This window comes from Chiloscyllium plagiosum, unplaced genomic scaffold (genome assembly GCF_037043375.1).
Source record: "Chiloscyllium plagiosum isolate Xiang-an unplaced genomic scaffold, Cpla_swu_hap1 HiC_scaffold_43, whole genome shotgun sequence".
In the NCBI taxonomy this organism is placed as follows: domain Eukaryota; kingdom Metazoa; phylum Chordata; class Chondrichthyes; order Orectolobiformes; family Hemiscylliidae; genus Chiloscyllium; species Chiloscyllium plagiosum.
The window spans coordinates 17,345,368-17,364,028 of record NW_028270181.1 but is presented as its reverse complement, the minus strand read 5'-3'; the positions used below and the strand labels follow the sequence as shown (position 1 = coordinate 17,364,028).

At 40.1% G+C, this 18,661-nt stretch overlaps 1 protein-coding gene across 5 annotated transcripts in view; it reads left to right on the top strand.

The window, feature by feature from the left end:
* chuk (component of inhibitor of nuclear factor kappa B kinase complex) overlaps window positions 1–18,661 on the top strand; it is a 172,974-nt gene that overhangs the window by 142,888 nt on the left and 11,425 nt on the right. For all 5 annotated transcript variants that reach the window (XM_087982463.1, XM_087982462.1, XM_087982465.1 and 2 more), the window contains 5 exons: window positions 2,384–2,445; window positions 3,766–3,875; window positions 4,499–4,548; window positions 7,127–7,226; window positions 16,904–17,051. In XM_087982463.1, the coding sequence (XP_087838589.1) occupies window positions 2,384–2,445; window positions 3,766–3,875; window positions 4,499–4,548; window positions 7,127–7,226; window positions 16,904–17,051 (470 nt within the window). The remainder of the gene's footprint in view (window positions 1–2,383; window positions 2,446–3,765; window positions 3,876–4,498; window positions 4,549–7,126; window positions 7,227–16,903; window positions 17,052–18,661) is intronic.

Below are 18,661 nucleotides of genomic sequence, written 5' to 3'. Positions count from 1 at the left end.
AGCATTTGGCATTGGCATGCTGATTACAGCATCGACTTAAGGTTCCTTGGAAGCCCACATAGCTATAAGAAAACTAGAGGGAATGTTGGCCAACAGCCCTCGTGAGTGGGACCTGCAAAGGATTATCTGCTTACTGACATTCAACTTTGGGTTCCACCATGGCACCTGACCTTAGTACAGCCTTGGTCCAAACATTAGCAAAAGAACAGAACCTAAAGAGAAGGCGGGAGTGACTACCCTTGACAATAAGACAGTATTTGAGAGAGAATGGCATCACGAAGTCTGTTTGAAGCTTGAGTCAAAGCCCCGTTTCTGGTCAATTGGTACTATCATCAATCAGAACTGGACCAGCCATATTAGTAATGTGGCTTCAAGGTTAGAGGCTCACAATTCCGTGGTGAATAACTTCCAAAGCATTCCACCATCTATGATGCACAAGTCAGGAGTGTGATGGAAGCCTAGATGAATGCAGCTCTCAAGAAGCTTGACACCATCCAGGACAAAAGCAGCTCATTTGATTGGCATCAAATCCACCACGAATATTCATTCCCTTCACCACCAATGCACATTGGCAGCAGTGTGTACTGTTGTAATCCATTACACTAACTCACCAGACTCCATCGGCACCATCTTCCGAACTTGAGACCTCTATCACTTTAGAAGAACTATGTCAAGCTGAGATCTGGGAATCTCTTTCCTTATTCAGTCGCCTCACCATCATGACTTGGAAATCTATGTATGTCGACTTCGAATGTATGTTGCAATAGTCTTACCAGACCATACGGCTGCTCTCATTAGAGAGAGATGACTGGTGGTGATTTAACCTGAGTGCTACCATACCTCAGGCAAGGGAGAGAGGTTACAAAGGAGACTCCTTCATGGTCACCTCAATCCGTGTGGGGATTGAACCCCACTGTTAGCATTACACTGCTTTACAAACCAACCAGCAAACTGACCTAAACTGATCTGTGTCTTGGAAATATATCACCATTCCTTCAGTGTTACTGCGTCAAAATCCTGAAACTCCTTTAATGACAGCATTGTGCATGTCTCTACACCCTGTTGAGAAGGACTGTTGAAATTCAAGAAAGCAGCACACCACCTGAATGGGCAATTAGGGTTGGGCAGTACTTATTCATCATGACTGAATATTTAAGAAGGACCGACCCAGAATTGAGTGGAGAGCAAACCAAACCAGGGCTGTCTCTTTCACGGATCTGAGAAGGAAGATGAAGCGGGCTTAACTATAAAGCGAACATCTCTGGACAATTTTGAAAGTAGTGGTTTGTTTTTACTTTGTGTGGAATTATGTATCCAGGAATGTCAGAGGGTTGTAGTTCAGCCTCTCTCAGATGATTGTTAGCTTGCTAAATAGCAGCAGCAGCATCCTTGTTAGCAGATTTAATGACAAACAGAAACCCAACTCAATAAGAAATGCCTATTAAAGTAACTCATCACATTTCTAGTGATATGGGGCAAAACCTTTAATTTCTTCCAGTTAGACTGCCATGTCGTTCTGTGGTTTGGAGCCTCACTGGGAATTACCAGAACTAGGAAAGGCAGGAATTGTGACTTATTGCAAGTCTATAATGCCATTCCTCGTCCTCTTGGTAATTTAATAACATCTTACGTAGCTGCTTGTTGTAATACTGCATTTCTAAAAGAAATTCCAGATTAGATATCAGGCTGGGTGAAAAAAAATACTCCAATAGTTGCAATTGGATTAAATTACAATTTGTTTGAAGTAGGTCTGAGTGATGCTGACCTGTAGCTTATCATATTTCTCTCTCCTTTTGTATGCATAGCTTATACCAATAATTTTGTTCCTTAACATTAGTCTAAAAGCTAGAAATGTTATTTATTTGGTCCATTAGCAGTCTTGTAATTTTTTTTGTTTATGTTTGTGTGCATGTCGATATGAGTAAAGCAACAAGGAAAATTATTAATGAGTTATAAAAGGTTAACATTTTGGTTAGATGAATTATTTGTTATAGTGAAAAGCTTGTGAATAGATGCAAGTTCAGAAATTAGTTCAAATAGTGTTGTGAAGTAGGTTACTCGTCAAGTGGAAAATATAATGAGTATGGTGAAAAATTGAAAACATTACTGAAATGAGAATAAATCGATTGAGGGAAATCATGAGAAATTGTAATTCTGTATTTGTTCTCTTCAGGGAAAGCAATATTGTCTGGTTGAATTTAGTACCTTTTTCTCTTCCTAAATTGATTGCATCTTTCATTTTTCCCAACAGTTATTTAAGACAATAGTCCTTACCTTTAGAGATTTTTAGATTAAAACATTTTTGAATTTGAGGTAAAATAAGTTGGTCTTTAACGTCTTTGTAAATTTTAAGTCTAAAATGAAAATATGTTTTTAATCTCAGCTTCAGAGAAGATGTTGAAAGCATGGAAAGAAATGGAAGAAAAGGCAGAAGCTTGTAAACAAGTGAGTAAACCACAAGCTTTCTGTGTGCTTCAAATCATTTCATGCGAAAGAATAATTCCTAATTTTATACTTCAAAAATTGTGAAGTGATGTGATACATTAATAATACTGATATTCGGTACTTTGGAATGATTTAGCAGTATAAGAGGTGGTTTAATAGTATAAAGTGGAATGTCAGTTCCAGGATATGAATGATTGCTTGAATTTACATCTATTTCTTGTGGTCTTTTACACAACTGTTTTTCACTGTATTGGATTGATTCATTTTTTAAAGCTTAGCCTCCAGAAAGTTAATTCCTGTATTTGAGCGAAATAAGGAAGTATAAGTGAACAGATACATATGTGCACAAGTTAAACAAGAGGCCAGTTTATAATGCCTCTACATGTGATAGAATATACTGTTTCAGTCTCTTAATATTCCTCATTGTCTTACCCAAAGGACATGAAATCATCACAATGCTATAGTAATAATAGATACATAACAAAAGTGTGTTGTTTCTGTTGGTAAGTTGACTTGGGTCTTTTGGAGAATGAGCTGTGTTTTTGGGCCTCTGCGTATAGCTCTTAGGAAAAGAGTCATTTAATTAATATGTAGTTGAGTTGATATACTTGTATCTATTTAACAAGAAGCGTGACTTGCATTTATATCATGCTTTTAACAGGTCACATTGATCAATCCAGAGTGGAAGGGGTGAAATTAAATATATGCTGTTTAGTATGTGGACTAGTTTCAAGCTTGAATTCTTTTTTGGAATCTATCTCAACTGCAGCCCTTTTTATATGGCATATTGTTTGTAAAAGTTTGAACCACATTTTTTTCAGTCACACTGTAGTCCGAGTTGTAAAGTGACATGCAGTTTGGTTATTGGGATGACCATCTTTTTGCCACATTTGTTCAAGCTGGCAGAGGAGCAGTTGTGAAACACACATGTAATGAAGTGCATGTTGAAAATTTGTCCCATATCAATGGTGCAGACTATGTAAAATGTGTAGCAGCAGAGGCAATGTTAACTTAGAGGACACAGGGTACCTCAGTTGTTTTTTGGCCAGTGCGATATGGCAGGTCTTTTCGCTAAGGATGACATGCAAGTAACAGTGCAAGGCAATTGGAGGAATTTGGACTCTTTACCTATTTCTGTACAGGCATGGAGGGAGATTCACAACCTCACTGCTATTCTCTGTGTATCTCTTAGCAACTGAATTAGCTGTTATTTTTTTATATGTGAAGTTTGAGTAGATTTTTTTTCAGTTCAAGAATAGCAGCAGTAGTAAAACTGCAAGCTCACTTTGTTTACAGAAGCATTTCTTTGGACGTTTTCAGGCTGCTGAAATTGGTCATTTAGAAGAACAGATCGTGGGACTACACAGTGAAATAGTGGAACTGCAGAGGAGCCCATATGCAAGGCGTCAGGGAGATGTGATGGAAAACCTGTAAGAAACTTGATCAGTCGATCCCTTTATAATTTTCTGAAGGGATAACTTCCTAAAAAGAAGTCACTGAAATCGATGGATTAATGTCATGGTCAAAGTACCATTTTCAATTTCTCGACCCTCTGAACTAAAAGAACAAAATCAGGATTATTAGCTGAAATTCTTGACTTCTTGATGGCTATTATGCCTCAGCGTAAACTGAATTCAGTTCATTTCTATAATGTTTTTGCTTTATCTTTGTTCAGCTGTGTAACATAGAAAAATCCCCTCAAATTTGAGGACACAAATACAGGAAGTACTTTGCTTTTGAACAAGCAGGAGGGTAATAGCTCTTTGAACTTTATGGAAAGTATATTGTGCGATTGAGCAGAAAGCAGTTGTTTAGTTCTGAGCTTTCATTGGAACAAATGTTTTAACTCTGTGCTTAGATTAAATATAACCTAGTAAAATCCTTAAGTCTGCTTTCAGTGGACCAGTACAATCATCCCGTGTTTAGATTAATGTATGAAAGCAGCTACTTACAGAAAGTTGTGTTGCTCAATAGGCACAGCCATTCTTTTGATTGATTTACAACTGCATTGACATAATAAATTATTTTACTAATCATAACTTTCCTTTTCCAGAGAACAGAAAGCCATCGATTTATACAGGAAGCTCAAGGGAAAACCAAAAGGTACTGCATATACTTTTAATTCTGAACATTCAGCTTTATCTTTACAAGCATTGAACACTTTTACCAATTCACGATTAGATTTTATCCTAAGCAGTTTCTAATCAATTCATTAAACTGTGTAAGGTCATTTTTTTTAAGACAGGGAGTAACTAATTTTCATGTGTGACACTACAGTTTGTCTGAACTCAGCAAACCTTGGTTTGAGCATAAATTAACATTTTTGAAACTGTTGCAGAAAGCAAAAAGCATGTGAAGTTTGAGGGACGATGTTAAATAGAATAAAATATGAAGATGAGCCACACAGCTGAGAATACAGCTATACATTTTATGATCTTTTTCGTCCGAAGTATGGGCACACATTATGTCTTATCATCAATGATAGATTGAACCAATTGCTGGTGAGCAGTTTTACCAAAAACTGTCGAGTCAAGCTCAAGAATAGAGTTCAAAATATATCCCTGCATGTACATGGAACCAGATCTTCAGCAGTTCATTCATAAAATCATTGTACAAAATCTTAACTTTGAGTTCTTTCAGAAAGTAACACAAGGTGCACTTAAAGCCGAATCGTGGACCAATTGAATCACATCTGGAACTTAGTGCCTTACACTTGCCTTAAATAAGATAAAACACGATCACTTTGATCTCCTTTGAGTGGACTCTGGTCTGGTCTGAGTGATGGTGCAAATTTGCCATCTGGATTCCCTCTTTGCTGCAGAGAATCGTGGCAATCATCCTCACTGTACTGTCCTCTACTGCGATTACATTTCCTCTTACTCTCCTCTCTTGATTAGTTTCGTATGCCAAGGTCAGCTCAACCACCCTGCAGCCACCATTCCCTTTCAGACAGGCTGAGAACCTCAAATCAATGACAATTTCAGAAACTGACATTCCTGCACAGCTATCCTATGGATTTCTTTACCTGCCTCACGAAGAGTCTCACGTTCCTGATCCTGACCACTGATCAAATCAGAGGGCCTTATCGTAAGTGGTGTGATTGTCAACTCAAATAACAATGCAGCTAATGTTTCCCTTATTTGATACATCACATTGTCTGTCATTGAGCCACCAGCTCAAGAACATGGAGCTGAACCTGCTTGAAATGCAAACCCTTCCCGCGCACATGTTTACTGTGGACCAAACTGGCATTCAGGTCGCACATGCTGCAGTAGTGACACTCACTCGTAATGACATCTTTAATGTGTTATGAGGATCTACTAAACTATTTTATTCGATTTTATCTTTTTGTTTCTGTTTTTTAAACAACCTTGCCACCTGTTGCTACATTATCTTGAACCTCAGAAATTGTGTACAAATTGTATTAAATTACCAGATACTCACCAAATAACCAGCTTTTCCTGTCACTCCCTAAGAAATAATTTGTGAGGCTGAGAAAATTTAGGAAAAGCAAAAACAACAGAACACCTTTCCTTTCTATCGTCAATTCCTTTAATCACTGAACTCCAGCTTCCTGTTCTAAGTTGCAGTCAAGTATAAGGGGAGATCAAATTGAAGTATTCAAGATAATAAAAGGTGTGGATAAAATAGACGTGAAGCAGATGCTTCCTGTTGTGGGGCATTCTAGGATCAGAGGTCATTGTTGTAATATCAGAGGTAGCAAATTTAAAACTAGATTGAGGAGAAACTACTTCTTTCAAAATGTGAATCTGTCGAATTCGCGACCCCAATGTGGTGGATGCTGGGACAGTGACGAAATTTAAGGAGGAGTTAAACAGATTTTTCATTGGTAATGGGTTGAAGGGAGATGGAAAGAAGGCAGGAAAATAAGGATGCAGAGCATATCAGCTGTGATCGAATGATGGAACAGACTGGATGGGCCAAATGGCCTAATTCTGCCCCTATATCTTATGAACTATTAAGTATTTCTATGATTTTTGTCTTAAATGTGTTGTGGGTTTCTGCCTTTACCAAACAGTTAGGCTGAGTAGAAGGAATGAAAAAGCACACAGTTTTAGATAAATTCCAATTTAGCAAATCATATTTGTAACTTTTGGATTTGGTCTATCCCCAGTAGTCTGTGGAAAGCAAGCTTTGCTTGAGCCTCACTGAGTCTCCGTCAGCACTTAAGGTTTTTGAATGCTTGAGCAAGAACTTCGGTATTAGAAACGTAAACTTCAACATCTACTTATTATTGGAATTGGCCTGAATATCTCTGGAACAAACCGGTATCATCATCCTCCTCGGCACAGCACCAGTTTCATCCTCATTGAAGCATTTTCAAGACTTGTATCCACTCTAACCCTGGTGACAATGGAGTTGGTATATTGTTCACCTGTTAAGAGCCTGATTATGGGGCCGTTTAATTTTATTTTAGTTTATGTAAAGAAAATAGCTTAAGAATTGAGGATGACAAGCCCACGATTTGTCTGTTAACAGATTACATTAATCCCACTGATATCAATATTATTGAGTATATGTGCTCTGGTGCATCGTATGAGTGCTAGAAATAGTTATTTCAGAAAGTTATTAATAGGGCAGCTTCCCTTTATTGTTCTAAGTCCAGTGAATTCCCAAAATCCCTTAACAAGTGAAAACAGGTTTTTGTTCTGTTTTTAAGATTCACATCAATATGGAGACAGCACAGAAATGGTGAAGATCATTGTTCAAACTGTGCAGAATCAAGATCGGGTGCTAAAGGAGCTATATGCCCATCTCAGGTACAAATGTGAAAGTGTTTTGATTTATAAATAATTGAAAGATGTAACCTTTCAGTGCTGATAACAGTTTAGCTAATGGTGAATTAACATGTATTGTTTTAGAAGGTTACCATTAAAGTCATGTGTTAATTTTTTTAAAAATAGCAGATGTTATTTCTTGTTTTGCTTCCCACAGATGGTGCCAGGCCTGCTGAGTTCCCGCAGCAATTTGTTTTTATTTGAGGATACAGTTCATATGTTACATTTTAAGACTAGTTCATTTGGGCCAATTTTAAGGAAGTGGAAATGTGTTGCTGGAAAAGCGCAGCAGGTCAGGCAGCATCCAGGGAACAGGAATTCCCTGGATGCTGCCTGACCTGCTGCGCTTTTCCAGCAACACATTTCCAGCTCTGATCTCCAGCATCTGCAGACCTCACTTTCTCCCCAATTTTAAGGAGGACCCAGTTCACCTGAATTAGGGAAGAGCAAGATATTATATTTGCCTTGATTCCTGACTCTTAACCCCAATAGAGGATCAGCTTGAATCAGTATTGGATTAGAGTAAGGTTAGGCTTGGCTGAAGCAATGTGTGCTCTTTCCCTCCCCACTGGCCAATGTCAATATCAGATCTTCCAATTGAATAATCATAGCTTGATATGTACCTTTAATAGATCCTGGGAATAAAATGAGAGTGGCCAAGAAATTGGACATGAATTCATTGCTTTTAAAAACACATTTACAAAATAACCATACCAGATCAAGTGTCTATTTGTCACTTAAATTTTAATGGTATCATGGACCACTTCATTCCAAGAACTGACTTGAAAATTCTGTTTACAATTGAACAAATATTTTTCAACCAGCTCAGTGCTGAACAAGGACAAAATAATTAAAATATTTAGGCGTACCTTCAGCTTAATCATCATGTCATCCAGCATTTGTATTATTGAAACCTACATCTGCTTCACCTATAGCACGAACTAGATTTAAGTGCAATTTGTTACCGGTTTTCTTCCGTTCCCACCAGTTTCTTTTACAAGTATAACATAATTTGTTCAATGTTGACTGTAGACTGTGTAGTTTTGAAAGTTAGAGCACTGTTTATACTATTTCTAAATTATACTCTTAAAGCCAACCCTCAGCTCATTCAAAAGGAGCTTGGATATGCCCCCGAAATGCTGTAACCTACAAGGCTCTCAACCAGATGTTGGAAAGTAGAATTGAAATGGGCAGCTTCTGGCACAGAAAAATTGGTCCACACAGGTACTACAGACATCGGTAGGATAAGGGATGGGTATTTAAGGCAGAAATTCAGGGACTCGGGGTGAAAGCTTAGTGCTAGAACAAAGGGATAGGTGTATAATGCAGGGCAAGAGTTATTGCTGGGGAAAGGCAATTATGATGCGCTTAGGCAAGATTTAGGATATTTTCTCTGTTGTTTTCTCTGGTTTGTTGCCTGTGCCACGGGCTAGCGAGGCAAGGAATAGGGAGAGGGGGAGTTCAACTCGTGACTACAGGGATGGTGCAGAAGGGAGGGTTTTGGATATCTGGATAATTGGGGTACATTCTGGGGTAGGTGAGACCTTGAGAAACAGGATGGTCAACACCTGAACCAGAGGGATACAGTAACCTTGAGTGGCGGAGGGGAATTTGCTCATGCTCTTCGGGAGAGTTTAAACTAATTCAGCAGAGGGATGGGAACCTAAATTGTAGTTCCAACATCCAGGAGGTTGAGAGTAGTGAGGTCAGAAATGAGGTTTCAAGGTTGCAAGAGTTCAATGGCAAGCAGGAAGGTGGTTTGAAATGTTTCTACTTCAATGCCAGGAGCATCCGGAATAAGGTGGGTGAACTTGCAGCATGGGTTGGTACCTGGGAATTTAATGTTGTGACCATTTCAGAGACATGGACAGAGCAGGGACAGGAATGGTTATTGCAGGTTCTGCTATCTAGGTATTTCAGTAAGAACAGAGAAGATGGTAAAAGTCGGGGAGGTGTAGCATTGTTAATCAAGTACATTATTACAGTGGCAGAAAGGATGTTTGAGGACTTGTCTACTGAGGTAGTATAGGCTGAAGTTAGAAACAAGAAAGGAGAGGTCACCCTGTTGGGAGTTTTCTGTAGGCCTCTAAATGTTCCAGAGATATAAAGGGAAGGTTAACAAAGATATTTATGGATAGGAATGAGATTAAGAGGGTAGTTCTTATGGGGGGCCTCAACTTTCCAAATATTAACTGGAAATACTGTAGCTAGAGTACTTTTAGATTAGTCAGTTTTTGTCCATTGTGTGCAGGATGGTTTCCTGACACAGTATGTCAATAGGCCAACAAGGGGCAAGGCTACCTTGGATTTGGGACTGGGTATGAACTGGCCAGGTGTTAGATTTGGATGCTAATAGTGACCACAATTTGGTTATGTTTACTTTAGCGATGGAAAAGGATAAGTGTATAATGCAGGGCAAGAGTTATTGCTGGGGGAAAGGCAATTATGATGCAATTAGGTAAGATTTAGGATGCCTAGGATGGGGAAGGAAATTGTAGGGGATGGGCACAATTGAAATGTCGAGTTTATTTCAAGGAACACCTATGACACAGATCCTGCTCCACAACCACCTGATGAAGAAGCAACGCTTCAATAGCTCTAAATAAACCTGTTGGACTATAACCTGGCATTGTCCACCCTGGTCCAACACCATATCATGAACAACTTCAGTTAATATACTGAAGGCATTATCGCAGTGCGATAAGGAAGGATTAAGGTTTTTACTTTGTTGGTAAAGGAACAGCAATATGTTTCTAAATCAGGATGGTGGGCAATTTGGAGGTGGTGATGTTCCTGTATGCCACTGTGCTCATCCTTCCAGACAGTGGAGGTCAAACTTCTGAGTTGCTGCAATGTATCTTGTACATTGTGTAGTCATGGTACACCATTGTTATGGAAGGTGAACGTTTTGGTGGTGGTTGAATCTCTGATTTAGCAGACTGCTTTGTTGTGCAGAACATCATTGCTGCAGCTCTCCCCTTATAAGCAGAAGTGGGAAGAGGGTGGAGAGTGTTCCACATTGAACTCTGAGTAATGCTTTCTTTGTGGCCAAGAGGCATTGCAAAGTCAGGATTCGAGTCCTTGTCAGAAAATATCCAGTCTCTGAGCCTCTTCTTGTGGTCACAATATTTATGTGGAAGATCTAGTTCCTCGTCATCGCTATTCAACTATGTTGTTAACTGCCTTAACTATATAGAATATACATGTTTTAAAATGTTTTTTCTTTATTACATGTAAATTCCTCCACTTCTTGTAAGAGTTTATTTTATGACATTTGCTGCATGCTATATAAAATAGTTCAATTGGATTATTCTCCCTGTCTGAGGGTGACAATATTTGCTAGTTATTTCAACACAAAGGGCTGTAATCCCTTTTGCCATGTAATTGAGAATATTTTATGTTGTATAAAAACATTCCCTAAAATACCATACCACCATCTAAGAACAGATGATCTGGACTATCCACAGTCACTAACCTGTCATGAAAGCCCTAACATAACCATCAATTTATTTTGATTTGGGTTAATTCATCTTTGACATTGTATGCATTTTATGCTTTCTGCCTGATCAGGTTAAATTTTTCTTTGATTTTGGTTCTTTGTCTACTACCAGTACTTTGAAAGTACTTTTATTTAATTGTATTTGTTTCCTATGCAACTCAAGAATGCATGAATATCAGGGTTCACTGACAAAATGAAAATTATGTCCACTTAACCTATAATATGTGATATTTTGCTTCTGTTTTATAACAAGTACAGTTTGTGATCTGTTACCTTTTCCTATTGTCTAGTTTTAAAAGGGAATGTGGAGGAAAGCTAGTATTGCACACCGTCTAATCCAAGACAAGATGTATATTTAATGGCATCTTTGCTGGAATAAAACATTCGGAGGCTCTTCCCAGAGGTGTTGTAAAGCAAAATGTGACTCAACACCAATCAAATGTAGGAGGTGATGACCAAACGCTTAGTCAAAGAAGTGGGTTTTACTCTGTCCAAAGGAAGAAAGAGAAGTGAAGTTTAGAGAGTGAATTGCACAACTTAGGCTATTGGCAGCTGAAGGTGTGGCCAAGCAGGGATGCTCACTGAAGTAACTGCACAGAGGCTGGGTCCTGTCACGAAGTCACCCTTAGTGCACAAGACACTGGCTGTGGCCAGCCAGCTCAGAGTCAGTCCTCACCTGAGGAGATTCTACTCTCCTGGTTAAATTTTTTCTATTTTATTAAACAATACAGTTTACAAAACAATTAATATTACCAGCTGTATACAGTGAAACAACAATTTACAATGGAGAGAAGCGGCAAAGCCAGGCACCAAACCCCACCATTCAATTAGTTTTCAGGGAAATGAGGACAAACCTCAAATCCCACTTGCAGTCATCACAAAACAGTAACACACACATATCAGACAGTCCAATAAGATAAAATAAAACAGTGCTTGGAATATAGACGCCCCCCCCCCCCCCACCAAGAACTAAGTTGCCTCTCTCGCTTGGAGGAGGCATTCGGCTAACATTGAAGTTCTGCTGTTTTTCTCACTCTCTCGCGTGCACCTTCCCCAGGCCTGGAAATATCAGGTTTGACCTGGTGTGGAGTCTTCTGTCCATCAGCAACCATGCTGAAGCTATCCCTGTTGTGTGTTGGGTGGTCTTATAGTTGAATCAGAGTGGGACAGAGTGGGACCCTGGCCACCAGCATAGCTTCTTGCTCGCATCATCATCTTGGAAAACCTGGATGACCCTGGTGAAGTTTGGCCAGTAACCAGCAGCAACCTTTACTTGGGACAATCCCCTTTGCTCCCCACAGTAGTATGACGTTTTCTATAGTGATCTGCTCTCGCTGGATCCAAAAGGTTTCTATTCTGGTTGTGATGGCCCTTCTGTTTTCCCCCATTACTACCAGCTGTTCTAAGTTTTGCGAGGGCAGGATCTTTTCGTGTCCACAGTCAGATATTGTCCGCGGTGACTGAAGGATGTCCAGAAAGTTGAAAACCAAAACCTTCCAGGGTGTATCCATTAGTGGGAGGCAGCTAAAGGCATCCGCATTAGCCACTTGTGCTTGTATCGTCTGAGAACAAGGGTCCAACATTGACTTATACCAGAAGCTATGGGTGAAATTGCCTTGTCTTCCTTCAGTAGCCCTAGCAGGGATTTGTGATCTATGATTATGACAAATTCCCATCCATAAAAGGTACTGGTAGAACTTCCTCACACCAAATATGACCAGCAAACCTTCCTTCTCTATCTGGGCATATTTGTGTTTGGATGGATTTGATGATCTATATAATGATTCTATGATCAGCCAAAATCCAGGAAGCATACTTATCAGACATTTCTCTCCTTTGGGCCACTGGTGAGCCAACACTATCCTGATACCATACAGAGCGGCATCACCTATCAATATACTTTTCACTTCAGATTGTAGATGACAATAGCTGCTTTTTCACTTCCCTGAAGGCTGCTACTTGGCTTCGCAACCATTTCCAAGGCTGACCCTTTTTTTAATAGCAACTGTCGGGGTGTGAAGATGGAGGCTCGGTTACATATGAATTTTCCATAATAATTCATTAACCCACGGAAAGACTTCAGCTCCAGTACACATGTGGGAGCTGGGTTTCTTTGATTGTACTCACTTTTTTTTCCTCCAATGGGTATAATCCAGTTTTGTTGACTCTGTAACCCAAGTAGGTCACTTGAGATGCCTGGAACATGTTTTTTCCATCTAAGGCGTAGGCCTACCTGGGAGAAGCATTGAAGCACTATGTCCGAGCTCTTCAAGTGCTCTTTATTGGTCTTCCCTATTATTAGTACGTCATCCAGATAAATGGCAACCTGGGGTCGTCCTTGCAAAATGGTCTCCATGATCTGCTGGAAAAGAGTGCAAGCTGATGATACCCCAAATGGCAGTCTTGTATATTGATATAAACCCTTACAGTTTTAATTGTAGCATACTTCTGGAACTCCTCACCCAGTCGCATTTGCATGTAGGCGTGGCTCATGTTCAGCTTCATAAAGGACAGCCAACCCCCTCGCCAACTTTGTGTACAAGTCCTCTATACGAGGCATCTGGTATTTATCCAGCTGTGAGAAGCAGATTATTAGTTGCTTAAAATCTCCATAAAGGCGAACAAGCCATCCTGTTTCACCATTGATCCGACTGGTGCTGCCCATTCTGCAAACTACACAGGTTTGATGATTCCTTCGCTCTCCAGCCTTCTGATTTCAGCCTCTATTTCTGCCCGCAAGGCAAATGGCACCAGGCAGGTCTTGCAAAATCTCAGAATTGCGAACTGGTCAACATGTAAAGTGGCTTTGGCTATGATAGTCCCAAACCCTTCTTGAAAAACTTCTGGTTCTTTCACCAGGATTTCTCAGAAGCAGCTATTTTCCAATCAAAAAATTTTGAGCCAAAAGGTGAACATTTCTCAACCAGTTATGTCCCTCTTGGCTTGGGCCCAAGCCTTTTACTACCATTAATGGCAACTGCACTAACTGCTTTTCAGAGGAGACTGGAACCAAAGTCATACCCTTAATTTGTGGCATTTCCCAGTGCTCTGTCTGGCTGAGGTCTTACACAAGTTCAAAGACTGGAATCCCAAGCGAATCTTATTAAAGACCGATTCTGCAATCACAGATACAGCTGTGCCGGTATCAACCTCCATGGCAATTAGGTGACCTTTAACCAAACGTTAATTAGCATTGATTTAGGTGTCACTAAGCAATTTAATTGTTCCAGCCCAAATGTAGGGGAACTTTCCAGGGCGTGCACTCTCCTGGGTACTGGTCTTTGAGTTTTCCTATTCAAGTCAAGCCTTTTAGGACTCCTTGGTCTCAAATCCGTTTACCGGTAGCATCTACAATGGCTTGCCAGTCCAGATCCTGAAGAACTGATTAGCCACTTGGCTGTGGCTCAGCTTTGTGAGGTTCTGCTGTGGGTTGGCCAAGGTCTATCTGCTCAGGACATGCCCTATGTGAGGCTGTGCAATTGCTTAAACTCATCTGGTGTTCCCCCCACCTCAGTTGGAGAGTTGAGGGTGTCCACTTCCATTAGGGTGTCCTGTAGTTCATATCCTCCACTTGCCACATTTTCTGATGACAAGGCCAGTTGTAGCGCCTGTTTAAAGTCTTGTTGGATCTCAGCAAATAGGCACTTTTGCATGGTTGCATTATTAATCCCACATACCAAACGGTCTCTCGGTATTTCCTTCAGGGTTAACCCAAAATCACCTTCCTCTGCCTGTCGTCAAAACCTCGTCAAAAATCCCAATAATTATTCCCCGTTTTTCTAACAGCCTAATAAAACTGATAGCATCTCAGGGTTAGAGGAGGTTTGGGTTCGTAGTATGCTTTAATCAACTCTGTCCGCTCTTGGAAGGTTCAAGTGTCTGGTGCCTCTGGGAAAGTTAAGCTCCTTATGACCAAAAATGCTGCATGTCCACACACAATCAGAAGGATTACACGTTGCTTTTCATCTGCCCCAATGACATTTTCCTAGAAGAGATATCACGTTCTGTAGACATATTGGGCCCAGACATTGACAGCAGGGTCAAATGAGTTGAGCTTCCTAAATAGAGGCATGATGCCAGAAATGCTTAGGCCAATTCCAAGATCATAGTTGCAAGCAAATGTTCCTTAGGCGTGTCCTGTTTTCTCTCATTGCCACTGAAATAACTGCACAGAGGCTGGTGTCCCATCACCAAGTCACACTTTATTTACTAGTGCATAGTACACTGGCTGTGGCCAGCCAGCTCTGAATCAGTCCTCAACTGAAGGGATACTAACGTTCTCATTATACTTTTTTTTCCTGAGGCAATTCTACTCTGCTAGTTATATTTTTTGCCTTTATTTTTAAAAGTCAGAAGCCCAAGGCATATTGGCTGTGCCCAGCCAGCTCAAGAGTCATTTACCCACAAAAAAAAGACCAAAAAAAACAGAACCCACAGTAACACTGGCTGTGGCCAGCCAGCTCTGAGTCAGTCACCTAAACTGAGGAGATTCTAATCTTAGTTATTTTGTAAAATAATTCTCCTGAACTCTGGAGATTCTAATCTCCTGGCTATATATTTTTCTTTTTATTTAACCCCCCACACTACTTCTAAACAGCAGTAGTGCTTATTTTCCCCAGCACCCATATCTTCCTCTGCCAGTCACCAATGAGTGCATAAAACGTTATTCATATTCCACCACCAGGAAGAAAGGAAACACTCAAGTAGCTAGTGACAAGCATTGCCCTTCTCAACAAAGGGCACTGCTGAGTGTTAAAAAAGGGAAAAGTGGTGGGCAACAATTAAATCAAAATGGAGTCCGGGGAGGAAATAAAGCATTTCACACCCCACTGTGCCCACCTCTCCCTGTATACCTCGAGGGTATTGATAGACACTGCATGCTTCTTTTCCAGGGACATCTGGGCCCAAATGTCTCTTGGTTATCCAAGATATTCCTGATTCAATCAAGAACACGGTGGCACAGTGATGGGCGGCACAGTGGTTAGCAATGCTGCTTCACAGCTCCAGAGACCTGGGTTCAGTTCCCACCTCAGGCAACTGTCTGTGTGGAGTTTGCACATTCTCCCCGTGTCTGCATGGGTTTCCTCCGGGTGCTCCGGTTTCCTCCCACAATCCAAAAATGTGCAGGTTAGGTGAATTGGCCATACTAAATTGCCTGGAGTGTTAGGTGAAGGGGTAAATGTAGGGGAATGGGTCTGGGTGGGTTGTGCTTTGGCGGTGTGGACTTGTTGGGCCGAAGGGCCTGTTTCCACACTGTAAGTAATCTAATCTAAAAGAACGTTGTTAATGAGGTCAACCTGGTCCCAATCACTACACTCTCCTGGCCAGATTTAGAGGAATACAGATCTGAGGTTGAGAGGTGAGCGTAGAGATGGGAGGAGCAAGGCCGCGAATTTTAAAATCACGACATCCAGGAGAAATTATAAATCGGTGAATGACAGATGAAGGGAACTTTGGTGTGAGTCAGGATATGAGCAGCAGAACTTTGAATTTTGTGAAAGGTAAAACATAATTGGTCAGCAAAAGTTTATTGAAGGAATGAACTCTACAGAAAGCAAAAGCAACTGAGGATTTGAGCAGCAGATAAGGCAGGGCAGAGTTAAGTGGTGATAAAATGTTTGTAAAAACAAAACTACATTGTTGGAAGCGCATCTCTGGATTATGATTTGGAGATGCCGGTGAAGGACTGGGGTGTACAAAGTTAAAAATCACAAAACACCAGGTTATAGTCCAACAGGTTTAATTGGAAGCAAAGCTCGTGCTTCCAATTAAACCTGTTGGACTATAACCTGATGTTGTTTGATTTTTATCTCTGGATTAAGTAGTAAATGAAGGTTGTACACAGTCTGGCTCAGGCAGTTGCTGAGGAGAGAAATGTGGTTGGATGCAAGGAAACAGTGTTTATCCAAAGGACGAAAGACAGTGATTTTGATTTTCCCAATTTTTACAGTCCCAACAGTGTTATAAGTACTGGAATATACCCTTGTTGAATATTGTTCACTCTGACAAACCATGTTTTTACACTATTGTCAAACTAAATGTATTGAGTTTTTATAGAATGTCTTGATATTAATCCGTATCTCCTTTGTAAGTAATACAATATTACTAAACTGTCATAATAGCTCTTTAGTTAACCATTGTCTATTTTTGTATTTTGCAGTAAACTTCTGGCCTGCAAGCAGAAAATCATTGATCTTTTTCCCAACATTGAACAAGCGCTTGACAACATTAGAGAAAATGAAAAAATGTTGTTGCGCTCGCAAGAAAAGAGGCAGAAAGAAATATGGTATTTGTTAAAAATTGCTTGTGTAAGTACTCTTCTCCCATATCTCGGGGTGTTATGAGTTTTTTAAAAATCTCTCAATAAGATCAGTCTTAGTATAAAACCATCAGTTATCAACTCAGCCACCCTAAATTTGAGTGGAATGGGTCTGCTTTCAATTTTTCGTTGAATACTGTCGCTCCATAGAAAGTCTTTAAATAATGCATTTTTATATTTTGTATCTTTTTGTCTTATTTAATCAGTGTCATAATTTTTTGATTTTTCTCCAAGACGACTTCTCTTGTAGTAGTAGAACCAGCACGTCACTACTTAAAAATAAGAGGGTTGACAATTTAAGTTAGAGCTGAGAAGAAATATTTTCTGGGTGTCTGCTTCCCCTATCATTTAAGAAAATTGATCTTTGACAATTTTTAAAGCAGATGTAGATTGATTCTTGATTAGGTAAATGCTGACAATATATTGGGGGACAAGTGCAAATGTGGTATTAAGGTTACAATCAGATCAGCCATGAACTTAATGGTCAAGTAGGTTTGAGAGGCTAAATGGCCTATTCATCCTTTTAACTGATATGTTCATCTAAGTTATACTGTGCTGACATCTCTGGGAGGTAAATGAGTAACTTGAATCCTTACATCTGCAGCAGAAAGTGAGGATGCAGATACTGGAGATCGGAGTCGACAAGTGTGGCGTTGGAAAAGCACAGCGGGTCGGGCCGCATCCGAGGAACAGGGAAGTCAACATTTTGGGCATAAGCCCTTCAGGCCTTCCTGATGAAGGGCTTATGCCCGAAACATCGAATCTCCTGCTCCTTGGATGCTGCCTGACCTGCTATGCTTTTCAGTGCCACACGTTTTGACGACTCAATTCTGCAAGAAAGCTTTGGAGAGGATGTTAACTTCTCTTCTGAACATTCTGCACCTTGTACCATGTGCCTCATTCTTCATGAATTTGTTTTAAAAAGCTTAACCTTTCATATTTGGCAGTGTAGCTGGAGTACATTTATGTTGATCAACATTCACTCACCTAACCTTTTGCAACCAAGCATCATCATAAAGAATTAAAATCGTTGGTACTGCTGATCATTCTTACAAATCAAAGTACATAGATGGGAAATTTGCTCTGTCTTCTATATAATAAAAAGATTCATTTGTTCTTGCATTTTTAAAGATCTTATTGTTTGGAGGTAATCTCCCTACCCATTATTCTGAGATGCATGCAGAATCTGAAGTGATGTCAAATTTGGCCCCATCATGTGAACTGACTGATGACATGTTGTTGGAGCTCCTTATGAGTGGCTTTGACATCAGCCTGTGAAATATATCTGATTGAGTCAAGGATAGACCATAAGACCATATGAAATAGGAAAGATGTAGGCTGTTCAGCACCTTGAGCTGCTCCACTGTTGAATAGGATCATGTTTGAACCGACGTTTCTCGAGTCCACTTTTCCCCATAACCCTTGATTCCCCTACTGATCAAGAATCTATCCGTTTCAGCCTTAAATATACACAAGGCCTCTGCCCCCATGGCTCTCTGTGGCAAGGAGTTTCAAAGATGTTCAACCCACTGGGAGAAGAAATTTCTTCTCATCTTAGCCTTAAATTGCCTCCTCTTAATTCTGACACTAGACTGGTCC